Raw genomic sequence first — 24,027 nt, forward strand, 5'->3', positions numbered from 1 at the left:
GGACGTCGGTTAGCTGAAGTAAGGTTATATTTAAACATGAAACCATACAGACAAGAGTCGAGGAAGATTTGTGTAACAGCCTCCAACCTAAAGCCTCGGTCTATTGTATAGTGAGGCTTCAATGTGGAAAGCAGATGGACGGCTTGCAGTTGACTGTAAGGCAGTAGGTTGAAGTTCGGAACGCCACTTTGGTTGAATGTAGGGAAAATCAATCCCGTCCTCTGGATTGTGAGTACATGCGAACCAAACTACATCACAAGCTAAGGATACCAGGGCAGTTAACGGAGATAGGCACTAGGGGCGGCTTCTTTTCCAGTAAACAAGCCCGATCGTAAGCAAACTGGGTCGAGCTATGCCGCTTACTATCGTTGTATGTTGGAGTGGCCGGCTGTTTTGCGATTTCGTCCCGTCCGTGCAGAATGTCGAATTTACACGGACCGTCGCGGTCCCCGAGGTCTTTTACACGCAGGATCAAAGCTCCTCTTGCGCACATGACTTGGACAAGTATCTTTCTGATACACCGCCATTCGTTCCTTCTGACGCCTACCGTGAACGCTGCAGGCCGAAAACCGGGAAGGTAACAACAGGGCCGTGCCTTGATAGCGGAGTTCACTGCGGGGTACCTCGCGTTGCTTTTTCGCGTTTATTCTTGGCCCAGCACTTCCTCAAACAGTCAGGTGCTCAACGCAGCATGCACCTACGCGGAGTCTGGATTGCCATGTGCCTCAACAAATTTCTCAGGCGAATTTTTTGATTGGCTGGCAGCCCCTCTTTTCAGGACCAGCGGTGTATATTTTCCCACACACTTACTGCTGAGATGCGCGATGAGCTGTAATACATGAACGTACTTCCTGTAGCTGCGCAAACTAGACCGTTCAGAGGTGTACTTGGATGATTAACACGGCTTTGATTGCCAAAGAGGGGCAAGTTAAGTGATTTTAAAGGTTTAAAGGCGATCACCTAGGCACCACTGTTGTTGAGCATGACAGGATTGACGTTACGCAGAAGGACGTGCTCAGGTGTTCGCGCTTCTGGCGGTGAAAGCCTCGAGGTTGGCATGTGCGAAGCTCTGACCCCAGCGCAGCGAAAGGACGCATGGGGGAGCCAGGTATCGTAATGGTTCGCAAATCCATACCAAGCATCATCGATAGCATCAACCAGTGCGCTCTTCCAGCAAGTCCCTGACACCTCGTTCTCCTAATTCCGGAACTATGCGCAGAACAATCAATTCCACGATCTGGAAAATCAAATGTTTGTTGAGATACGTGTCGTCGAGGCAGCTTAGGACTTTGTCGACTTCCTGGAGCTGCACTTCGCGTTTGTGGCTTGCGAAGAACGCTTTCGCTACTGCCGGTGGCAACAAGTTTAGTAGCGAAGCGGCACAACGACGTCTGATCTCTCTGGTCTCCTCATCGGATGGAATCTGACGTGGGGGGCCAAGAGCGTTGTTTGGGAAGAGTGTGGCGCGTAGCGTGCGAAGGACGACTGGAAGAAAAGCGGGGTTCAGGATGCGCGTATGGATGGTGTGAGAAAGGAACCTAAGGCATTCATGGATTAGCGACGTAACCAACAATAAACGTAGAGGTCGTGATTAGTGCAAAATAGGGCAAATGTTGTCAGTGCGTCCGCGGGATTGTCAGATGGCGAAAGCGAATGACGAAAGGCGCAGAAATGCGTTCCAGTCGAGGATGAGCAGACAGATCCAGTCCACAAAGTGAGGCGCGTACCCATGTCTAGCGGAATTGACAGGCCACCGGAACGCGTTGCAGATGTGGAAGCCAGCTCAGGGCTATGGCGGCGCGAAGAAGTCATTTCCAACTTCGTTTGGCGCGACGATCCAACTTCTCAGTGAAGCTTACACTGTCAAGGCGAATTGCGGGACCGGCATTCAACGAGTAATGAGATCCGGCGGAATATCGCGAGTTGCAAAATGAGGCGCGGAGGCCTAAGGCCTGGGCAGCGTAGAAACAATAACCAATGTCGTGCCTGTACTTAAGGGACGGCCAGTCCCGAGCTCGACGGACGGTGAGGGTGGATCACCGGCGCGTAAGCGGCCCATCCGGAGTAGCTAGGATCACGATAAGACGGCTTAGGATGCAATTATCGCATTACAACCCAACAGTAGCGTGTCGTATTGTGTATTGCGAATAGGGAGCTGCACTGCAAGCTTGGTCCATTCGGGTCACAAGCATCGTGATGCAGTCGATGATGGGGTGGAAGAAAGAGGGGATATCCATGCCAAGTGCTTTGTCCGAAACGCGTCGAGTTGCCGCTCGGAACGGGTGTTAGGCTTGCATGAGACGATGCGCCACGACAAGGGTGTCGACGTGTGAGAGCCTGCGGGCCGTCGCATTCGCTGAAGCGAGATCAAGTGACTGAAATCGTATGCGGGGGCTATCGCATCTTGTGTTGCACCGTACTGGGGTGGTAGCCAACCAGGGAAGAGAAGGAGGTAGAAGGAGACATTATCGTAACTCACCTATCCAATACACCATCCGTCTCACCCACCCTACCGGGGCCGACCAACGCTCCTCGATGCAGCGTTGAAATGAAGCCCAACAGCCAAGGCATGCGGATGTCTAGTTCAGCAAGTCGCGATGCACAGCTCCACAACTTCATGCTTACTACAGGCCGCTTGATTCCCAACGGGCGCCTGGGGGTCGAAGCGTTGGCATGTAGTGTTTGCGATTGGTTTGATGCTTCGACAGGTGACTGTTCGGTGATGACAGATCTTGAGGGCAGGGAAGATGATGTCGCGAGACTCAAGATCACCGCGCGCGCCGCTATACACGCCAGAAATACGAATTGGACGGCGGCCCAGAACACACCCGAGATGGATACGGGTGTAGTCTTATGACGATGCTCCCTGGCGACCAGTGGCGTCGACAACCCAGTCTGTTCATCTGTCGACGAGGGCAATAGCCCAAAGCGCTCCAGACGGGTCAGCGACTCCTCTGGACTGATATGTTCTGATTGGGAATTCTTCTCTTTCGTGCCATCGGTCTGCAAAATCTCAGCTATTCTCGTAATACCCTCCCAGAGCAACCAGCCCTCACAGGCCTTCCCGCTAATGCCGTTTCCGAGGATCATTTCGGCAAATATCTCTGCCACTAGAGATCGAAGACATCCGTTTTCCAAGTCCTCGGTGGGGAGGAGTACAGCCAAAACTCCCTGGACGAGTAGCTGGCGCCATGCAGACTCGCTCTCCCGCTGCTCAACAATAGTCGACGGCACAAGGTCCGTCGGAACAGGAGAGAGTGCAGGGTGCGGGTGGAGCATATGATAGACCAGACGTGGGTCCGAAACTAGTGAATTGGGCGAGGTGGCTTGCTGCTTCGCCAGGCGAAAAGCTTTCAAAGGGGTAATCAGAAAACCTTCATGCAACGGTCCAGGATCGGAATCACCTACAGCTCAGGTGGGCTTCAAGCAGCTCAGGGATCTCATCTAACAATAGCGCTTCGAGGTCAACTTTTCGGAGACGCTGCTCGAGAGCCCTAGTACAGTGGGCGATGATTTGGATGACTTCGTTAACAAACACATGGTCAGGGGTGATCTTCCAGTACCACGTATGTACGAACTCCTTGATGATGACAGAGATGATAGCGTAGAGCTGGAGATCAACCTCGTTTGAGCTAGTCAGTGGTGGCAGTACTTCGTCAATGGGGCGCGGTGTTGTGCGCCCCTTTTCGCCGTTGCCTAGAAGTACATTGTGAATGCAGAGAGTGCGTCGAATGAAGGCTGCAGTTGCCTTGTCCGTAGTGGTGTCGGACTGAAACTTCTGTGTCTCCGCCGCGCGTGTTGCACTAGTTGCACGAGTGTGATTTGGTACGTTGCCTCCGGTGGCTCCTAGGGTAGACGATGTTGTGATGAGATGGCTTGGTGGCTGCAATGGAGTGACATTGGGATCCCGAGGCGTGCTTTCCGACATCATAGCCTGATATTCATCCTTTCTCTCCTTGCTGGCTACGGTTTAGCACGTGATAGCGCGCTGTGCAGCGCGGGTCTCGATGAAAGTCGCTGTTAGGAAATTGAAGAGTGAAGAGGCCAGTCATGACGACAGAGCTCCACGGCGTCCCGGGGTTCGTTTAGCCGACCGAGATCTTGGCGTCGTTTTTATTGAGCATGTTCAACACCACCACATCAGCTACAACAACTTTCAAGCTAACAACACTTGATTGCAAACTCACGCCCTCGCGACTTCCAAAAATATGGCTGCAACAGGATCTGATAGTATGAACCTGCTCTGCCCCTCTTAACATAGGCTAACGCTCAACGCAGCAGCCATCCTAGCGGTAGAAGCACAACTGAAAGACATCGTGCAAAATCTCTACAACCTTATCGTACAGTCATTTGACCATCATGGAAGCAAGACGCAAGAGGCCATGAAGCGAGAGATGTATGCAGCCTGCATCCGAGTCGACGTGTTCGTAAAGTGAGGCTAATAGTAGCGCGCAGCCAGTCCTTGGTTCAAAATCTCGTGAAGCTGTCGCGAACGGCACCTTCAGTACACATCGACATCCCTCCCGAGGTCACGACCTATGTTGAGAACTCCAGGAATCCCGACATCTTCACCCGCGAGTTTGTCGAGACTGTACAGCGAATGAACCAAATGCTGAAAGGCCGCGCTGACGCGTACCGGTTGCTACAAGAGCAGCTCGCATGGCAGCTTACAAATGCGATGCCAGAGCTGAAAGACGATATTGCCGGCGTACTTAAAGCTACTGGTGGCAATGTCCGAGCATGAACGATCCGTTTCGACTTCCTTCAAGAGGACCCCATTCAGTGAACCATCGCCGAGGTCAAGATATTGCCGAAGAAGGCTATCTCTCAATTCGAATTAACAACACTCGGACCGTCAAGCAATCTCACCCGTCTCGGCTGGCTGCAGTGGTTCTCGAGGAGCGTTATAGCATACCTTATTTGAGTCCCATCACTAGTACGGACGCAAGAGCACGCACCCGCTATCGAAAGCCCCAACATGGAACATAAGTCCAATATTATTGCTCTCCGAGTAACTTCAGGGTATGCGAAGACTCGTTCGACTTTTCGAGTTTGGGAACGGCATGCAATACGCGCAACGAAGATCCCTCGGGCATATTAGGGATACGCCCGCTTCACTGTTTCCTACCTTCCTGTTATATCGATGTAGTATCACAGGGGACAAATGGTAACATCGCAAGAAGCAACAGGCGATATCGGCCATGTATGTTAGCAAGGCTATCCCGTGCTTGAAATACAGGTATTGACAGGGATCATGTTATCCAAGAGTTTGTCGTTTCTGCACACGCTTGGGTGCCTTAATATCAGTAACAAATATAGCTGATCGCCTTGTTTCAGCTTGGAAAAAATGTGTCCCGTGCAATTGCCCAGCCGAGTCGTGCCCATTGCTTTGTAGATCCAAATAGGTCTCGCCTAATACAGCACTCCATGTACCCGGACGTGTCTTCTCGTTATAAAACGCCTATCACTGGAGGCATTATAGATCAGATTTTGTCTCTACTACTCTAAATCTCATGCCGAATCAGAAAAATAAACAGGTCTCAACCGTTTAAAATTAATCAGCGGGAGTGCGAAACGGACTCGTCCGCAGCGAAACTTTGTTCACCATCCAGTTTTAAATCCCCGTGATTCTACTAACCACTTCATTTCTCACTCTTCACCATGCGATTTCGTGCATCCCAAGGAATTTGATCATGAATTCATACCGGGATTCAAATCCAATTGACACACACTCTCAACCTGATAAACTGCCCAGTATCCCAAACTATCAAATGATTTCATGGAATAGCACGAACATCCCAAGTTCATAAAATCACACTAGAAAATAATGGTCATCGGACTCTACCCAGGGCTCCAGTGTTTGAGTGCAAATATTCACAAACCGTTATATCGCGCTATGAGGCCTATCCTTCTGACTCATCTACAGCTTATCAGCCTTGAGACTTTTTCTCTGTCGTCTTTTTAGCGGATGGTAAAGAATTTCTGTAATAAATCATAAATGTTCACTCGTTTAGATTTAACTTCCTACTTGTTGTCTTCGAGCAGCGAGGGATGGTATGGCTAGGAAACAAGTTGTATTGGAGTGTGAGAATTTTTGATGCAGGCTCTACGTGTTGGAGGGCTAGATTTGATATGTTGGGAATGACAAGAAGATCGGGATTGGGATGGACACTGGAATCTGGCTTGTTCTTTTGTAGGCCCCTCAAACATTTCCTACTGCTGCTTACAAGCTCCCCATGTCTACTCTGTGCATGGCCACGGGGCATGTAGATTAGATGGTAGATGCGTTAGCGGACTATCAGTATAAGGATACGAAACGCTAGGGAGCGTTGATGAAGCAAGGGAGGTTATGAGTGATCACCAGTGCGAGTGATAGTGCTTTGGAAAGTAATTGTCTTAGGTGAACACCTCACCATATATACCAGTATTGCTACATGAGTCTAAACCACCATATACAATCAGGCTAGGAAGCCACTGTACAAAAGGCTCGGATTGTTACGGTCCGGGATACCCTATCTCCTCTCTATTGTCGTCAACGACTCTGCCATATCTGTTTGACTGTTAGCATGCACACGACATGATCCTCACACTGATGTACTTACTCAAGCAACAACCTAAAGAGCCATACTTCAAAGTCCACATTCCGTAGTACCTTATCATGCCACTCCGTACTTCGTTGAGCAATCTCTCTCGCTTTGCGCTCACCTAGCGAATCACCATTTCCGCCCTTGTCTGGTATCTTCTCTGTCTTCGGGGGGCTCTTTTCCGCAGTGGAATGATCGCCACCAAACCACTTGATCAGATCTAGATGTTCATCACCTCTCAAACTGAGGGGTATGTAATGCACCCACGGGCGTAGCCACTCTGAATGCCATTCGCGGAAGACAGCCATCTTATACGTCAGACTACGACTCTTGAGAAAGCTGTAGAAGCGTCCAGAGAACGCATTACCGTCCATATCGAGCAAGTGCTTGTTGTACCAGGCATTTTGGCCGTCAACGCGATCCGTGACTTGGAAGAATTCCTTTTGTGCTTCGCAGTCGCCGGGGTCACACTGGCCGACGTGGCTAAATTTGACGTCGATGAGGTGTTTGTGAGATCTACGGTCGATGTCTACAAGAGAGTAGGCTGTCTGATCGGCGTGAACATCGGCGGATTCGAGAGCAGGCACAACAATCTGTGCTTTGTCAGGAGCGTTGAGGCGGCGAACGATATGTTGACGATGCTGACGTCTCCAGCCGCCATTGCGACTGAAGCCACCTGTGGTGGAACCGCGCCAATAGAGACTGTTGGTCTTGTTCTCCCAGTTTGTGTCATGACTCTCATTGTAGCCCACCTTGCCGATCCAGTACCACGGGCTAGGGTAAAGAAGATCTTGGAAGCTAGAAATCTTGGACTGTGAGAAGACGGGCGTGAGCTCGTGGATGATGTTGAAGGTGTTCGGTCGCTCGAAGAAACCGAAAGTTGATGAGAGAGAGGGCGAGTTGCAGATGTCAGAGAAAGCGGTCACATTGTAGAGGTAGCCAAGTGGACTGGCGGAAAAAGCTGTAAGATTGTCGGCCGCGTAATCTTCAAATGTCTGCGATTGGGTGTTGGCAGGACATGATAGTCGGGAGTGTGTCCACGTCTGCTGATGCGCAAACCTATTGAACTTGGTAGTACTTGTTTCGGCGAAGCGTTTACCGTCGTTCATCTCCGTGGGGCGGGCTGAAAAAGAGTTCCGAGGTGTAGCAATCTTTGCAGCACGCGGTAGAACTTCGTCTCTTGCTTTGGAAATCATAGAAGCCAAGAGATTGGTGGGTACGACCACTCGAGGCTCATCGTGGATATTGAAGCCGAGGTCCATATCGGGTAGGTATTCCACGAAGTCCTTCATCATACCAGCAGTGGCTTGTTGTTGCCATTCATCACCATTCTCCAAATGCTCCACCGCCCCGTTTCGTATGGCTACTGCAATCAAAGCACTGTCTTCGTGGCCAAGCGCGTTGGTGATACGTGATCGAATTGTCGCCGGCTTGAGTGCCCAGAATGGAAGTAGCATTTGATTTATTGTATCAAACTCATCGATCATCACTACACTATTGCGGGTGGCAAACTCGTACCATTTTTCGAAACGTGGAGGTGGCGCTATTCCGTGTCTCCGGCGATACTCCCGAACAGCATCAGCAAGAGATTTCGATTGCCGACTCAGGGTATTCTGAAAGTCGGTCTCCGCAGCATTGATCAACTGAGCGGCTGGATGTCCTTTGCTAAGGTCGACCTGCATGGGATCAAAGGGCGACGGCGGAGGGACACTAGGGAAGGCGAGAGAAGTATCCAGGGAGTATCGGTAGTAGCGTGCTCCATATGCGTAACGGAACAGCAAAACTCCAATCGAAAGCGTCGTGACTCCAAACACGATGCGTCTAATCCGTATAGAAGTCCGTATATCGGAAACAGAGACAGAAAATGACGACCCGAATGAATTAAGAAGCGCCGATGAGCCGTATATAATGGTGAACCATATACCCGAAAATGAAGGTGTGAAATGCAGCTTCGCGCATGTGTATGAAAATAATGATAAAAGGGATGTATGTACAGCGCCTTGCTGGAAAAGCTATAACGCACCGTTAGCAAGCGATCGAATGCGGTGGTGATACGACTCCAGCACACGAAATCCTCCATTGAGGTGCAAATTGGAGTTGGAGTTCGCGCTAAAGTTGCATACAAAACAAGGTCGATACTTACCATGATGAAAGTAAGGACATTCACAGTGACGTTTATAGGTATCATCCACAGAACCTGCTGCAGAACCCGGTAGTTGTGTACAGTTCTCCAGTCCCGGCCATAAGATCTGTAAACTGGCTCCCAGGAGATCATGTTTGCAATCATGGAAGGCTCTATTAGATAGGATGCAATGCCGCATGCTGTCGTAATGGTAGCCGCAACATCTCTCAGAACTGCTAGCTGTTGTTCTCTTTGGGCGCCGCCTACCGAATTTCGGCGTGAGAAGGACCCATTTGCAGATACCAACCCGCGTGTGTTGTTCTCGCCATCATCTTCCGCACTTTTCATGGCCGCCTCGAATAGCACCAGGCCGGTTGCCGCAAACATGGCACTGCTGAAACCGAGAGCGGAGGTTGTAGGCGCAACGTAGGTGGCGAGGACAGCACTCGCAGAGACGATGAGGGCAGCCAATATTCGGTACGAGCCAGTATACGCGTGGGTCTCAGGAGGGGTGGTGGTCTTTGCCGCGGGGTCATCGAGAAGTGTGTGTGAAGGCAATGCGATGTGCTTTGCTAGTAACTCGTTTTGGGAGATGAGAACAGCGAAGAGCGGGACGAAAGCCTATAGACAAATCAGTCACCCAAAAATACCCGGATATTAGTCTTTTAACTACCTTTGTCGCCCAGATCCCCTCCTTGTCGCAAGCAGCTCTGTCACATATCTGGGACAGACCTAAGAATGCACCTGCGAGCCAGCTTGTCTTCCTTTTTTGGCTGCCACTCTTCGAATAAATCCCTACTCGGAATATGATGGGCATCCATATTAGCAGCCATGACACGGCAGTCACGAGCAGCGAGTGTTGGACGGGGGAATGGACGTTTGCGACAGCTGCGACGATGCTGAACAGCAGCGGAGCGAACAGTTGGTGGTATTTGACGACATTCTCGGCAATTAGAGACACGACCGGGTGCATTGGAGCAGAGGGCTAGCGCTCGTCGGAGGGCATCGAGTCGTTTGGCATGGATTGAGTGAGTCGTGATGTTGTGGGCTATGATGCAGGAGCATTGAGCGCGAGCGTGGTAGCGGCCGCACACCCGGGCAGATCGTCAGGGTCTCGGCTCGGCCAGGAAGGCCTCAGTCAGTGACGCCATTACTCAGGCACCGCACCCATCGACCCAGCACAAAACTTTGACCAGAATGTTCCTGTACGTTTTACTGATAGACCGGATTGCATTGCAAGTACTGTAGTGGTGATCTAATACACGGGATTGATCATGGCCACACAGGGGCTTCATTAGGATCTTACATTGATCATCTCTTGTTACACATACCGGTATGCTTTTGATCTTCATCTACTCAGTTATAGCGAGGACAGAAAGTGTTGAATCCGAATCGCTCCTCGTATCAGGTATCTCTTTGCTCTCTACTAGTCCTTCAAATCCCATATCATTTTCTTGCACATCGTCTATATACCCCTCTGGAGCCGACTTGATTAAGAGAACCTCAATTGGACGATGAAAGGGCCGAAAATGATACTCGGCCATGCATAACTAGCATAGGAGACTGCTCCGGGGATGATATTTGAGCTCATCAGAGCTCTCAGAAAGTCAAAACCATAAGACACGCGCTGTCCCGTGACTGCGCGGTTGGGGGAGGGCAGGGTGAACGCCCCTCACCAAATCGCACGCCTCACTGTACTCATCTTTATTCTCGCTTCGACAAACCGTTGAAATCACGACAACCATGGCGTCTCAAGCGGAGAGCCTGCCGTGTCACCTACTCCGAACGCCATATGAGAACCTCAAACTCATCCTTGCTGAGGTGGGTGCAAGCCGTGTAAGAGAGGGAGCGTGGCTTCAGCTGATACAAGTGCTATAGCTAAGTCAGCGGGATCATATCAGTGTATCGAAGACATTTGTCGCTTTGTGGGGGCACGCATATCCTATGGCGTACGACCGTATTGTTGGCCCTGCGAGAAATGTCTCAGCCTGGAAGCACCTAGCATCTGGAATCGGTCTGCGATATGTTCGACATCTTCAAATCTAATCGTTATATGAGGAGAATGACCAGCCCAAGAAAATTGAAGACTTGGTCGCTGTCACACTCGTAGCAGCCCTGCGCCGACACCAGTTGCCCTCTTTCAGGTAAGCGTGGGACCAGTCGATATCTACCGAGCTAAAGCGTTATTAGCTTCACGATGCCGGCATCTTCTGCACGAAATTTATCCAGTAGGACACTTCTGATCTTGCTGGAGACGCAGCAAGTGCTCAGAAAGATAGAACTCCCGGTCATCGAAGGTCCACTAGATTTCCGTCTTCAGGAATTCGTTGGCAGTGCTATACGCCCCCCCAGTCTTCATTCGCTTGATTTGACGATGAAGACTCGCTCTGACGTTACCAACGAACATGTTCAACTAATCAGACGATCTACAAATACAGCGCAAGCGCACTTACGGCTTCACTCAGCTCCCACAACCGATGGGCATGATATAGGTCGATCTCTAGCACCGGCATCCTTCGTATCTAATATCACTAGACTGACTTTCCATGAGTGCAAGTTCGGCTACACGTCACTCTATCTGCAAAGTACTCTGTTCCCAGCAGTTCGCGCTCTCGCTCTTGTGGACTGCATAGAGTGGGATGGATTCTTCGTATCTAAGCCGGAGAACTTTCTCGCGCTTAGGGCACTGATGGTCAGAGGCGGATAATGTATTACCTTCCAATCCTGTCTGCACTTCACAGCACAATTGAGCAACCTACGAGAGCTCATCCTGCATTCCAAGGGCTGGTTGAATCTTTCTACTTTTGCAAACGCTATCACTAAGCACGCCGCCTCGCTCAATCTACCTTTCATAAGTAATGGCCAAGGGGTATTACTTGTAAATGAGTGGTTGAAAAGTACCTGTCAACTTGTCTAGAATTGCGGCATTTGAGATTATGGATTGACGCCATCGCCATAGATGAAATTACAGCCCCATTTTCGGAATATACAATGACAAAGCCAGAAATCTCGATGAGCAAGGTTGATATTTATAGCTACTGACATTTATGAACTGACACTTATGAACTGACACATCATGGCGATAGGACTATATGAGTTCGCTCGAGAAGTTACAGACCTTTTCCGCTCGATTTATGGTGCAGCATAGCGACTATAGCTCTCTGCTTTCCCCCAGTTTCCACAACCAAGTATGCCAGGGTCCTCATTTTGAGGAGGTGCTCGAGCATTGGGTGCTAGAGCGGCTCATAAGCCATTCTATCCCGCATAGCTCTGTTCGCTTTCTGGACTATCTCTCAGTCTAGAACAAAGTCCAATTCATAAAAACAAGCAGAAAGTGCGACTAGCAACATAATTCGTGCATTTCTACTGGTGCTTCCCCGAATCACCTATTCGACCTCGAGCCAACCAGGAAGTTTGGTCCTGTGAAGAAGATAGAGTTGATGCTGAGGTATGAGGATGAGGGTGACGGGTATTGATTCCTCGAGGACTGCATCGATTACATGCTGGCAGCGAGCTATGATACTGTGAACGCTATTTCGGAGTATTGGGAGTCACCATCATCAAATCCTACTCGAAACCTTAGTCCCCCCAGAACTACCCCTCCAAATCCTATCTCACGAAACCGCAGATCTCCTGTCGTCATGCTTTCCAAACCACATTCCCACCACCTCACGCCGCGCCCACCCTCCCCCAAGTCCTCCTACCCTCAATCCCCCATCTCCCACCTTCCCAACTCTACACAACCACCTGACCATGCTAATCTCACACCTCACACCCTACATTACATTACATTACCAAACCGCCCATCACACGCATCATCACACGCAAGGCAAACGCAAACGTAACGCCAAACCAGACGATCCCAATCTCCCACTGCTCGACGCGGAAGTACAGCCGGCGCAAGTAAGCCGCAGATTCCTACCCCATTCGCAGCGAAAAGGATGCCAATGACGAAACCAAGCGCACAAGATCGTGCAGATCGCGATGGCGATCGGGGGGGACATAGCTTGCCTTTGCGAGCCCGGTGGTTGGGGCTGGCTAAAACTGTGGGTACCTAGGTATATAGTCGAGTCCCCCCCTCCAAGCCCGTCCCGCATCTACTTTACTGTTCAATTGCTCTACTTATCACAGCTGAATTTGTTAAACATGTTCCTTTTTTTGTTAAATGGTTGTCGTTGCGTGCGTGGAGTGCCTGCAAGGACGAGGCAAGTGTAATCTGGAAGGTGCGAGTGGTGAGTGTTCGCGGCACGCTAGTAGTACCGCCGCCGGCCGGCCGACCTGAATGCATCAAAAGAGGCAGAACACTAGCCTATACGCAGCTGTGGATTGTCAAGCTAGTACGGTGGTAGGAGGAAAGGGTAAAGGGTTTGTCGATACCGATTTCTTCTCTGCGGGTTTAAAGGGAACGAGATCTCCTCTGCCGCTCATCCGCTATTTTCTGCTCTTCCTTCTCGTCAACTCTCCATACCACGTCAGAAAAATCATCATTTCGTAGTGCAAACTTTGTTGTGATTTGAGACAGTTGCATTACAGGTATAATTCCCTACAATAGCATCCATCACACATATTCCATTCGTCATCTCTCTTTGCTGGCCAGCCGAATATACACGGTCGTCGAACCAAAAGTCAAGATGTTTGCGCTATCCAAACGCTCCCTAGATGTCCAACAGAAGTCTCCAAGCCCATCCTCCCCTTTCGTCCTGGTTTGAAATGTGAAGTTATATGGGTTTATTGATATATGTGGTAATGTCGAAAGAGATTGGTGAAGGATAAACAAAAAGATACGCAACTCCGGTATATGGTTATCGTAGCAATTGTGCTGGGCACTCGACGCAAGAGCATTACTCTCGATACCTGGTCCGATATCGCGAAGCTTCAACCTCAAGAGCTCGACGTGGGATGAAGGCCCTCTCCTCGGTACTTCGTGAGACGGGGTGCGCAGGTAGAGTCTGCGGAGATAAATCGCTAAATGGCTAATATCGTTGTGTTACAGGCCGGGAATGGTGGAAACAGATGGACAATTAAAAAGAGAAAGAGAAGGGCATATTGAGGTCGTGGGAAGTGTGGACGGCGTCGAAGCGCTATCGCTACTCCTCCATCCTTCCGAAGAAGGCGTCGTCGTCCTCTTCGATGCGTCCGCGACTGCGCGAATTGGACTGGCGATAGTCCTCTTCGTCGGCAAACTGGTCGTCGTCCATGTCAACATCCTTGCTCTCATTGCGGAAGCGATAGCTGTTGCGCATGCTCGACTGCTGCGCCGTCACGGTAGTGCTGCCCGACAATGTGCGGCCATTGTTAAAGTCCAAAAATTTGGCTGGTAGCGGGGGCACAGGTGGCACATCCGGCGGAAGCGCAACTGGACCCGACTTGGGCGTCCCATACGAGCAGCTCAGCAGCCCCACAGCGGCAGCGAGGTCCGCATGGTCATTACCATCATCATGATATGAGCCTGCCACCGAGGTGCCTGACGTCGTGGGACGGTCGGACACGTTGCTCCACTGGCGGAAGTGGCCGCTATTTCCGGTATCGGAAAATACGGTGGACTGGTACGAGTGACTATAGGCAGAGCTGTTGGTAGAATATCGCTTTATAGAGCGACTTGTAAAGGCCGAGTGAGGGTAGGAGCCCACGGCATGGTCTTCAATTTGCGGGGGCGGGGTAGTTTCGGTGGAGCTCAGCTCCTCACGTCGGTCAGACGAGCCCGAGGCCGGAGGCGACGAGCGATCGCTCTCGCCACCGTCGCTGTCTTTGTTGTTCATGTTCATGGCAACGAGGACTGAAGCGGCCTCTAGCAGCTGCACCTGCTGGTGCTTGGAGATGAGCAGCTTGGACGTGTATTGCCATTCTGGCGTGTGCTCCCAACTAGATCAAAAGTCAACGCAGAACTTGAAGAAACAAATGCAGGCTATGTAGGCGCGCAAGTGACGACAGGGCATTCTCCATGAGGCGTGAAAGTATGTGGGAGGACAGTGACGGGCTTAGGGTTACTGACAGGTGCTTGGTCAGACAGCTGCTGTGTTTGTATCCTTTCCCACATTTTTCACATCTCAGTTCGCTACCACTTGTGCGCTTGCTATCGCCTTTGGACAGGCTGGAGCCCTCGCTCGCGCGACGAATTCGCGACTTGGAGCTGCCCGCGTCGTGCTCAGGCATGGATGCGAGCGTTGGCCCGTCGGTGACTGCTTCACTCTTGGCAGCAGCAGCACCGTAGCTACTTGGGGGGGAGCCAGAGCCATTGCCGGGCATGCTCGACGCCAGAGTCGAGTTCAAGGCCACGCTGGGGCCCCGGAAGTGCGCCGCAGGCTTCGAGGGGCGGCGCTGTCCGCTGGCGCTGCCTTCAAGCGGAGCGCCAGTTATGCCCTTGGCCGCAGCGGCCATGGCGGCGACATTGCTAGCGGCCGTCGAGCTCATGCTCTTCCTGCGCGTTACACGATGTGCCGAGTTGAGGGAGCCCACTGAGAGCGAGTGCGAATGCGGACGAGATTTGGGGAGCGAGCCGGCCATGATGTTACCAGAGTGGCGGTGCTGGCTCGCTGGTCGAACGGCAATCGGTTCCTGGATGGCGGAAGCAAGTTAGCGCAGTGCAGGAGGTGCAATTGTGCAGTTGTCAAGAAGAGGCAGACGTACCTTGAGGACAGTCATGGTGTGCCAGAGAAGGTTGGCAGCCGTCGACGTGTGCTTTGTTCTCCGGGGGGGTTCGTCAGCAAGGCAGCGGACTTGTTGCACAGCCGCGGGCGTGTCGGCGATGGGTCGAGGGGGGGATAAAGCGAGATGCGGCTGATCGGGGGTCCGAGGAGCGATGCAGGGCAAGGCAGGGCAGGGAGCGGGCGTGTATGATATTTATTCAGGAAGCGTGCAAAAGAAAGTTGCTCGCGGGTGCAGGGCGCTTCGGACCAAAAAACCGCTGTGGTGCAGTGTGGACAGATGCTGGAATGCGATAGGACCCCACTTGGACGCCTGTGCCTATGCCTTTGATATGGCGTTATTGTGTGTGTCTGACGGGGGTGTCTCGAGCGCGGCGCCTGCGAAATGCGGCCAATACTACCAAGTTTCAGGCTTAGAGCAGGATAGTCTTCAGGGACAAGGACAAGGAGGGCAGTGAGACTGTTGCAGCAATTGCAGCGCCGCAACTTTTTATCTTTGAACGATTTATTAGTTTGCTTTGCGAGCGAGCATGGCACGCGGCTTGGGGTCAGCCGGACGCCCCCAGGGCTCGCCAACGTGATCACAGATAAGTGCCCACCCACCCCCTAGCCAGCCATCGGCGAGTCCCCTCACAGGTACCGGTGCGGTACAATAGATAGAATGTCCCAGTCCTGCCCCGAGGCATCCCAGTCTGCCACTTTCTATAAAAGGCCGCACTGGTCCGTGAGAGCGAAGCTGTGCGCGGCGTCTCCCTCGCGCTACTGAAGTGCGTGTTTCAGCAGTCGACGCGCGCCCTCAATCTCTCCCATCATCTCCCATCATTCTTCCATGGCCATGGCCTCTGCTGGCAGCAAGCAGGAATTCTTTGTGCGTGTTCCTGGCGCGGCCCAACTAGAGTATAGTCGCGAGAGACCAAGTTTAGCGCGCCAGCCAAAGCCTGCCTCTCCCCGCTTCAGTGATTCGAGCATGATTGCACACATCGACACTGGGTTAGTCCCGCGTTGGGCACGTCGATCTGCTCCCATTGCCGCTGGCGCCAGCCCGGGCGGATCAATGGCCACGGGGAACCGAGCGCTTGTCTGGAGAGAGTGCCAGCTGCCGTGGCTAAGGCCAGCGATCACTGCGCTGTCTAGCACTGAGCTACACAAAGATCCTCGCCTGGATGAACATCAGTTCGTCGCGCCATCGCCATCATCTCTCCGCCACTTTCTGCATGCCATCCAGAAATCTCGCAGCTGGCAGACCCTCCAGCTCGCCTAGCTAGAGGCCCCTCTGGCTGCGAGACAGCGCGCTTGGCGTCATCAATCGCCATCGGTCTCGCGCACAGTCAATTGTGCATATATTGGCGGCTGCTCCAATCGCCTGCCTGTCGCCCAAGCCACCCTCGTCTCGTTGCCATTCGCTGCGGCGGGTCGCTGCGGCACCTTTCAGCGAACGACACATGACGGCTTTGCCTTTGCCAGCCGTCGAAGCCGCTCCTTGCTGCAAGTCATGTCTGGACCAGCTGCCGTCCGCTCTAGGCGCGATCAGCGATGGACAGCAGTTCCAGATCGCGTGTCTGGGCGGGCCGTACATGGGTCTTGTGTTGTTGAAGCCCACAGCGACTGAAACGTGCTTGCGAGCGCACCGTCTTTTTCTTTGTCTGGTCAGAATGCCATGCTTGCTCCGGTACCTTGTTTCATGCTTCCAATCAATTTTACCGGAGACTCGCCCTATTCGCATCGTGTTGCGCGCAAATAATCTTTTCGTGTGTCTACATTTGACATGGCCTTGATATGCAGGTGCTGAGGGGTTCAATCGCAGCTTCCGGTTCTGGAATCCCAGCAATGGCCTTGACTTCACTGACTGACAGGACAGATGGACCCTTGGCTGAGGGGTACTGCCGCCACTATCAGTGCCCTCGGAGCCAAATTTCTTGCGTCTTCCGGTCCCTCGCCGTCCATTGCCTTTGTATCTTGGCTAAGAACGGCTGTCAGACGATTCGATCCCACAATTTTGTCCAAAGGCTGTGCTTCACACGCACGTGCGCTCGCCCTGCCACACTCCTGTGGTCCCGGCGATTTCTGCCCCAAACAATCTGTGGCAAAGCAAGTTTCATCCCCACAAAATGATGTCAGATCGCCATATTCATTGTCCAAACTTTTTACTTTCAAGAATAAAGAAGCTGGCGTGTTGCGTGATCGTTATCCGTTGCCGACTGATGTACTACCGCAAGATGCAGCATCTGGGCTCGAAATGACGTCTAATAATAAGTCTGGAATGTGGTGGTGAACAGTGGAGAGACGGTATCATTAACCGTGATTAAGCGACATCAGATGATTTCTCGTGGTAGATACACCCCAGAGCCCGCTTACAGCACTAAGCTCGTCGAAACATGCCGAGGAGCGTACCTCTATTCAACAATTCCCGGATTGACGACGCTCAGTGGCAAGAGGTGTAAGATTGGATCGAGAGCGTCATTGCGGGTCAATATCAAGTGTCGTCGCAGGCAATCCCAACTCATCTCGTACTGGACTCGTACTGGAGAGCTCTGCGCGGGTGAACATGTGAGTATAGAATGTCACAAACCAAAATGGGGCGATCTTCTGCTGCATCAGAGGCCCTTGAAGGAGACTCGATCTCTTCGTGCTTTGGTTGCTTGAGAATGCGTATAGGTTGTAGTCCACCTAGTACTAGACCACAGTGGAAACCTCCGGAACGTCAGGATTATGACATGTCTCAGATCGTCGTGGGGTCCTCGAGGGTGTGCATTACTAGACAGGAACCGGAAAACTTCGCAGTGTTCTGGGACTCTTTGAAGGAGCTTGCGATGTAAATTGAGACCTTCTGTACCACGGTGGTACTAAGCAGTACCTCTAGATGATGTTCCATCTCATAGGAGATTCAATGGCACTGCCGTTGCAGAAGCGGCGATAGGTGTATCAAAACTTTAAGAGTGATGCGAAAGGAATTTACATCTAGCAAGCTATGATAGAGTTCAGCTGTACGAGGCAGCGACCGACTTGGTTGCCAGAACGAGCTTAGTCAGCCAAGCCTCACGTGCGTGTCGTCGTCACATCTCTGGGCGATCAACACCAAAAGCATCTGCGCACCAACCCAACCGCTCTCATTATTTACAGACTGCGAAACGATCTCGGGTCGTTGTTTCATCGCTCGACAAAGTCAACCGTACCTGTTCGAACCCTTGCTGCTCCCTGGTATTCCACCGTACGCTCTGGACAGCGCATATAAACTCACAATGGCGGACGCCTCCGCCCAACCGAAACCCAGCAGCAGCGTCAAGCTGGTGCTGCTGGGAGAGGCAGCTGTTGGAAAGGTTTGCGGCACCCGTGTATAGTCACTATGGAGAGCAAGTAGCTGATGCTTTCTCCAGTCCTCACTCGTTATGCGCTTCGTCAACAACGACTTCCAGGAAAATAAGGAGCCCACGATAGGAGGTACGTATAATTAGATTCATGGAAAGGAGCTCTCGGAACCCAGGAAATACCTCCCACTTGCGAACATCAAGCTAACATGCGCTCCACAGCTGCCTTCCTTACGCAGAAATGCAACCTCCCAACCAGAACCATCAAGTTTGAGATTTGGGATACCGCCGGTCAAGAACGCTTCGCTTCGCTCGCACCCATGTACTACCGCAATGCGCAAGCTGCACTCGTCGTCTACGACATCACAAAGCCCTCCTCCCTCACAAAAGCCCAGCACTGGGTCGCCGAGCTACACCGCCAAGCCTCACCAGGCATCGTCATCGCGCTCGTAGGAAACAAATACGATCTTGCTACTGCCAGCGGCGAGGAGAGCTTAGAAGACGCAGACGCAGCGCCGGCTGCTGAGGGCGAGGAAGATGAAGTAGAGGATGGTGCGGACGCGAGGAGAGTACCCACCAAGGCTGCGAAGGGATACGCAGATGAAGAAGGCTTGTTGTTCTTCGAGACTAGTGCAAAGACGGGCCAGAATGTCGCGGAGGTGTTTACAGCTATTGCAAATGCGATTCCGGAGACGAGCTTGAAGGGACCGCGCGGAGTTGGCGGGCAGACAAACTTGGGCAGGCAAGAGGATGCGCGGGTAAATCTGGGTAGTGCCCGAACAGAGGGTGCTAAGGAGGGTTGCGCATGCTAAGGTATACTACGACGAGCTTGTATTGTGCGGTTGATTGTGTAGAGCGGCCTCCTTTCAAACAAGGCGTTTTGCGGATAGTAATACTTCCACTACTAGTAATCTATACGAGGTTGTACAGTGCGAAGCGGTACTTGGATAGCTGTGATGCGTCAACAAAGCTGCTTCAGCATGAGCGTGAGTCCTGTCTCCCTGTTTAGGTCACCGGTAGGACTGACGACAGAACATGTTCACAGCCCGCGGCTCAAGATTTGGCATTCGTACGAAAGCTGCCTCGTATATAACGAGTTTCTCACGAGGCTTGACAACTTTTCCCAATTGGTCCACTCACAGTACGCCTTCCTCGTTCGGATTGAAGAGCGAGCATGGGTAAGCGATGCTTCTTGGCATTCCTTCATCAAGCTCTCGATCAACAAGTTCCTCTGAACAAAGCTTTGCGTACCGGTCACTAATTACATTCTGGTGTATCTTTCATGTCTTGGTCAGTTGGAAATTATGCCATTCACCGGCTATAGCTCCGCCTATGGCTTGATACCAACACCCCGCCTCGTTGCCAAGGCTTCCCAATCGTAGCGGACAGCCTCGCCAGGATGTCCGGACGTCGGCACACATCCTAGTATTCAGAGGGCAAATCAAAGCTTCACGACTAAATTATTTATGCCTTCTAGTTGGATGCAGTGCTTAGCTGGTCTTGGTGAGGCGTTCTAGGTGGATACGGCCGTAATAACAGATAAAAGATAGAGAGCCCGCTATGTCAGTATCTCGACTGCTGTTCGCGGAACCACGTCGCGTAAGAACTTTGTCCTGGGGATTTTTTTTTACATTTACCAAAAACAAAATGTCGGGAAATTCAAGTAAGGAGATAGAGCGGGAAATTAAATTTCAAGAATCGCGGAAGCTAATGTTATGATAGCGAATTGTCTCACACGCACTACCATAAAACCCAACTCGACTACACTTGCTGGTATCGCAGCTTGTCAAGCGGCTGCCAACACAGCGTTTTGCTACCCACCAAATGGAACTAGGATATGTGTACCGGAAGTAGAAATACCGTGTAAGATATTTTTTCCCGCTTTTGGTTTTATCTTGTCTTTTTCTCTTAGCCATGACGCTGTAGGTACTGATTGAAAGGCAGTCTATTGGCCAGCATCCTACTACCCCCCCGGCTCCGGCCTGGCTGTAAGCTTCGACAATTTCTCCACCTTCTACGGCAACACAGGGAATCGCACAGAAAACTTCATGCTGTACGTATACAACTTCATAGCCACCAACATTTCCGGCGTGCAGAATGAGAAAACAATTCAGATGTCCATCCGCGAACGCCACTTCGATAATAAAAAAGATCCCTTCAATCTAAAGAAACATGATGGTCCTACGCTCATCCTAGTCAAGACGGCGGAGACGCTTGCATCGAGGACAAGCACGAGCGACATTAGCTGGGCTACAGCAACGAGGAGGCCTCGTTATAAGACCTCTAATGAGCCAACATTATCCCCCGGAGGTATTGTGGGTATCCTGATTGGCGTCGTTTTTGGTATTGTGGCGCTTATCTGGTGTTTTCGTAGTTTCTGTTGTGCGGCACGTGAGAGGGCTAGTATCGATAGGAAAGAGCAGGCACGTATTGTAGGGCAGGGCTCTGAGCTGATGTTTCAAGGAGGTGTTGCCGCAAGGAGAGGAATAGGTCAATGTCAAGTTGTGAGTCCGAGGAATGGGCTGTTGGACAGTAGAAGTGGCCCGGAGGACTTCCCTAGAGTGGAGGAGGCGAGGATTTGGCAAAGACGAGGGGATATCGAGAGGACTTGTGAGGAAGATCCACCGCCGAAGTATACGCCTTGATGATTTGCAGCAAGCATCGATACACCCCAGCACTGCAGCTCGCGTTGCTCTCTAGTGTACGCCGGTCTTTGCTGTCTCTTGTCACAAGATGATCGACTCAGTCCGTTTGTAGCTGGCGGCTCTATCGTTTGCTTCCATACATATCACTTAAGGCCGCATCTTTGTTGCATACCGCTCCGTCAGCAACTTAATAGATGAACACGAAACACCAACGCTGAGCTGTACCCCGACACTCCTACTTTCCTCTGTGCTTCTCACTCGACACAAAATGCCGCTGCAGCGGCAGTACGTGGCGCCTCTGCCTGCAGGGGTTGCATCTTCTGTCGACCACGTCAGACCACCTACTACCACGACTGCCTCTCCTCGCCGAAGTCAAAGCAGAGGTCGACGTCATTGAATCAACGGCCAAGCTTTCAGCCAACTCCACCTACTTTCTTTACCTCAAGAACTAAGACGTCGCATCTACGACTATGTATTTCGAGGCTCATTTGGCACAGTTATTCGGTCCCGGCACGGCAACATGAACATATTGGCTGCGTACGAGACGCCCAAGCATTTGGATTACCGAAGCTCTTAGACGGGGACTGCCAGCATGACTGCAAACAAAGAAGCAAATCCTCGCCGAAGCCTTAGACACTTTTCATCGCAAAGCCGATTTTTTTACAGGCACAACTATGGATGCCCCTTGTATAGGGAAACTCTCGCTTTCTCAGGCCACCTCTCTGAAGAGCGAGGTCTGCAGGATACATGGATGCTTTAACTGCAAGTTTTGTCGGCTTCTGACTGGCATAGTGGGAAATTGCATCTGGCGATTCGAGGCTACCTCAGCCGCTTACAGGCGCGCCTTTCCTCAACAGCGGTGATACTTGTTTCTGATAGTACATGAGCCGCACATCTGCTTGGAGTTCCAAGATTTGGAAATCACACTTTGGTCCGCTTTCAAGGAATCCGAGGGGAAAGGGAATCTTGCTTTGTCTCCTCTTCTTACATGTTAGTAATCTATCGGATACAATGAAATGACGATAGTTCTTACGCTTCTCCTCTGTGCCTGGACTGTTTGACGACTGGGCTTTCAACATTGCGGTGGTGAAAATGACGGCAAACGTTCCGGCTGCACTGCAACCAATCATCGTGCCTCTCGCCACGCTACACAAATCTTAGCCCTTTCCCTTTTGCGCCTACCACAACCGCCCTTCCTCCGTCTTTACAATAACGCTGACTCACTCTGTATTATCCAAATTTTTTTACAGGCTCCGGTGTTGAAAACTACCGCCGACAGAGGTGTCTTGACTTGAGCTCAACCCGCAAAATTTCGCGCAAACTTCTCACGGTAGCGACTAGAGAGATGGCCAGAGGCGGACGCGGCGGCGGAAGTCGCAATCCGGCCAATTTACCCCGGGAACAGCAAATTTCAAGGAAGGTTAGCTGGTTGTTGAGACATGGTGCGGGTCAAGAGGGGTTGAAGTTGGGTAAGGGTGGATATGTCAATGTGCAGGATGCGGTATGTTTGATCTCATACCATCTCTGTCTCTTTCTTTACAAGCACAATTAGGAAGGCTAAGACGTGCAAAAGAGAAGCGGGTTTATTTCTGGGGATACTAGAATCTGCTCGCGATGCATGAGCTTGAATATTCGAAGCTACATGCTGACATTCCATAGCTAAACACCAAGGCCTTAAAGGCCCTCAACATCACTTTTCCTGAACTCCGCGAAGTAGTTATAAGTAGCGATAAACAGCGCTTCTCTATGATTCTCTCCTCATCTCTCGAGCAGAAGCAGCCTTCCGAAGCACCATCACCACAGCCGGAGAAACTCGAAACAGAAGCTCTCCAGAGTATCCTAGAATCAGACGATCCATCAGACTACCTTATCCGCGCCAACCAAGGCCATTCAATCAAAGTGGACACCGAAGGCCTACTTGTACCAATCACAGAAGAAGCAGGTAATGTTCCCGAAACTGTCGTCCACGGCACCGACGAGCCTGCGTGGAGACTTATCCTGAAGAGCGGCGGCCTACGACGCATGGGCAGGAATCACATCCACTTTGCATCCGGCCTCCCTGCTGGATTCAAGTCGCTCGAATCACCCACGGGCTCCACAGAAGAGAAAGAGGCCGCGCCCGTGATATCTGGTATGCGCAAGAACTCTTCGATACTCATCTACATCGATATTACTGCCGCGCTCGCCGTTGGTATCAAGTTCTTCATCTCTGAGAATGGGGTCATTCTGACAGAAGGAAATGAGCAGGGCTTTTTGCCGTATGAGTTCTTCAAGCGCGTGGAGAGTAGGAAGAGAGATGGAGGCGTGTTGATGAGTGAGGGGAAGTTACCGGATGGCGTAGTTGTAGATGTCGCAGAGTGGGAGAAAGCGGTTGGTGATGTCGAGGGAAAGGGCAAGAGGGGTGGTAGAGGAGGTAGAGGCGGGCGAGGTGGGGGAAGAGGCGGAAAGGCGAGGGTCATTGACGATTCGAAAGATTTGATGGCCGGGTCCTGAGAGTGCTTAAGTATCGGTCTGACTGACTCATGGACCTGAAAAAGACAGATTTGTGTTATGCTTGTTTTCTATCAAGCTATGATTTTGGGATAGAAGCGGAAAATGGTCTGTTGATGGGCGTTATTCAAAGCATCACCTTACAAGACCACGGCGAACATAGAACTGCTTTTCTCAAGATGAACGAATGTCTGAAACTTCTTCGTACGTACAACACAATTTTGAAGACGAGAGTTG

General features: G+C 51.4%; 12 protein-coding genes across 12 annotated transcripts; 9 read left to right on the forward strand and 3 right to left on the reverse strand.

Annotated features, from left to right (window-relative positions):
• Positions 1 to 173: 173 nt before the first annotated feature.
• On the forward strand, positions 174 to 983 carry K460DRAFT_136556 (uncharacterized protein). The gene is made up of 2 exons (XM_040926712.1): positions 174 to 228; positions 274 to 983. The coding sequence occupies exon 2, from the start codon at positions 353 to 355 to the stop codon at positions 752 to 754; it is 402 nt and encodes a 133-aa protein (XP_040785472.1). The 5' UTR covers positions 174 to 228; positions 274 to 352; the 3' UTR covers positions 755 to 983.
• A 170-nt stretch (positions 984 to 1,153) lies between these two features.
• On the reverse strand, positions 1,154 to 3,928 carry K460DRAFT_288087 (uncharacterized protein; the record flags this gene model as incomplete). The annotated part of the gene is made up of 3 exons (XM_040929019.1): positions 1,154 to 1,538; positions 2,480 to 3,350; positions 3,409 to 3,928. 3 exons carry the CDS (start codon positions 3,926 to 3,928, stop codon positions 1,154 to 1,156), a joined length of 1,776 nt encoding a protein of 591 aa, XP_040785473.1.
• A 280-nt stretch (positions 3,929 to 4,208) lies between these two features.
• Positions 4,209 to 4,744, forward strand: K460DRAFT_356709 (mediator of RNA polymerase II transcription subunit 10; the record flags this gene model as incomplete). Its single annotated transcript, XM_040931978.1, has 3 exons — positions 4,209 to 4,230; positions 4,279 to 4,396; positions 4,456 to 4,744. 3 exons carry the CDS (start codon positions 4,209 to 4,211, stop codon positions 4,742 to 4,744), a joined length of 429 nt encoding a protein of 142 aa, XP_040785474.1.
• A 1,355-nt stretch (positions 4,745 to 6,099) lies between these two features.
• K460DRAFT_314672 (glycosyltransferase family 90 protein) lies at positions 6,100 to 9,760 on the reverse strand. The gene is made up of 4 exons (XM_040930289.1): positions 9,380 to 9,760; positions 8,728 to 9,327; positions 6,603 to 8,596; positions 6,100 to 6,550 (listed from the first exon to the last, which is right to left on the reverse strand). The coding sequence occupies exons 1-4, from the start codon at positions 9,677 to 9,679 to the stop codon at positions 6,496 to 6,498; spliced, it is 2,949 nt and encodes a 982-aa protein (XP_040785475.1). The 5' UTR covers positions 9,680 to 9,760; the 3' UTR covers positions 6,100 to 6,495.
• Positions 9,761 to 10,577: 817 nt separating this feature from the next.
• On the forward strand, positions 10,578 to 11,484 carry K460DRAFT_136585 (uncharacterized protein). Its single transcript, XM_040926713.1, has one exon. The coding sequence runs from the start codon at positions 10,904 to 10,906 to the stop codon at positions 11,411 to 11,413; it is 510 nt and encodes a 169-aa protein (XP_040785476.1). The 5' UTR covers positions 10,578 to 10,903; the 3' UTR covers positions 11,414 to 11,484.
• A 623-nt stretch (positions 11,485 to 12,107) lies between these two features.
• K460DRAFT_136603 (uncharacterized protein) lies at positions 12,108 to 12,769 on the forward strand. The gene has a single exon (XM_040926714.1). It carries the CDS (start codon positions 12,207 to 12,209, stop codon positions 12,549 to 12,551), a length of 345 nt encoding a protein of 114 aa, XP_040785477.1. The 5' UTR covers positions 12,108 to 12,206; the 3' UTR covers positions 12,552 to 12,769.
• Positions 12,770 to 13,793: 1,024 nt separating this feature from the next.
• Positions 13,794 to 15,348, reverse strand: K460DRAFT_378189 (uncharacterized protein; the record flags this gene model as incomplete). The annotated part of the gene is made up of 3 exons (XM_040935047.1): positions 13,794 to 14,568; positions 14,699 to 15,261; positions 15,334 to 15,348. The coding sequence occupies 3 exons, from the start codon at positions 15,346 to 15,348 to the stop codon at positions 13,794 to 13,796; spliced, it is 1,353 nt and encodes a 450-aa protein (XP_040785478.1).
• Positions 15,349 to 16,346: 998 nt separating this feature from the next.
• On the forward strand, positions 16,347 to 16,666 carry K460DRAFT_367854 (uncharacterized protein). The gene has a single exon (XM_040933659.1). It carries the CDS (start codon positions 16,405 to 16,407, stop codon positions 16,609 to 16,611), a length of 207 nt encoding a protein of 68 aa, XP_040785479.1. The 5' UTR covers positions 16,347 to 16,404; the 3' UTR covers positions 16,612 to 16,666.
• A 226-nt stretch (positions 16,667 to 16,892) lies between these two features.
• On the forward strand, positions 16,893 to 18,108 carry K460DRAFT_367855 (uncharacterized protein). Its single transcript, XM_040933660.1, has one exon. The coding sequence runs from the start codon at positions 17,209 to 17,211 to the stop codon at positions 17,620 to 17,622; it is 414 nt and encodes a 137-aa protein (XP_040785480.1). The 5' UTR covers positions 16,893 to 17,208; the 3' UTR covers positions 17,623 to 18,108.
• Positions 18,109 to 18,438: 330 nt separating this feature from the next.
• Positions 18,439 to 19,604, forward strand: K460DRAFT_367858 (ras-domain-containing protein). Its single transcript, XM_040933661.1, has 3 exons — positions 18,439 to 18,667; positions 18,725 to 18,788; positions 18,878 to 19,604. The coding sequence occupies exons 1-3, from the start codon at positions 18,590 to 18,592 to the stop codon at positions 19,465 to 19,467; spliced, it is 732 nt and encodes a 243-aa protein (XP_040785481.1). The 5' UTR covers positions 18,439 to 18,589; the 3' UTR covers positions 19,468 to 19,604.
• Positions 19,605 to 20,302: 698 nt separating this feature from the next.
• K460DRAFT_356714 (uncharacterized protein) lies at positions 20,303 to 21,300 on the forward strand (the record flags this gene model as incomplete). Its single annotated transcript, XM_040931979.1, has 3 exons — positions 20,303 to 20,318; positions 20,378 to 20,518; positions 20,600 to 21,300. The coding sequence occupies 3 exons, from the start codon at positions 20,303 to 20,305 to the stop codon at positions 21,298 to 21,300; spliced, it is 858 nt and encodes a 285-aa protein (XP_040785482.1).
• A 1,198-nt stretch (positions 21,301 to 22,498) lies between these two features.
• Positions 22,499 to 24,024, forward strand: K460DRAFT_314679 (uncharacterized protein). The gene is made up of 2 exons (XM_040930290.1): positions 22,499 to 22,801; positions 22,960 to 24,024. Exons 1-2 carry the CDS (start codon positions 22,646 to 22,648, stop codon positions 23,791 to 23,793), a joined length of 990 nt encoding a protein of 329 aa, XP_040785483.1. The 5' UTR covers positions 22,499 to 22,645; the 3' UTR covers positions 23,794 to 24,024.
• Positions 24,025 to 24,027: the final 3 nt, after the last annotated feature.

Source organism: Cucurbitaria berberidis, assembly GCF_010015615.1.
Source record: "Cucurbitaria berberidis CBS 394.84 unplaced genomic scaffold K460scaffold_4, whole genome shotgun sequence".
NCBI classification, from domain to species: Eukaryota; Fungi; Ascomycota; class Dothideomycetes; order Pleosporales; family Cucurbitariaceae; genus Cucurbitaria; species Cucurbitaria berberidis.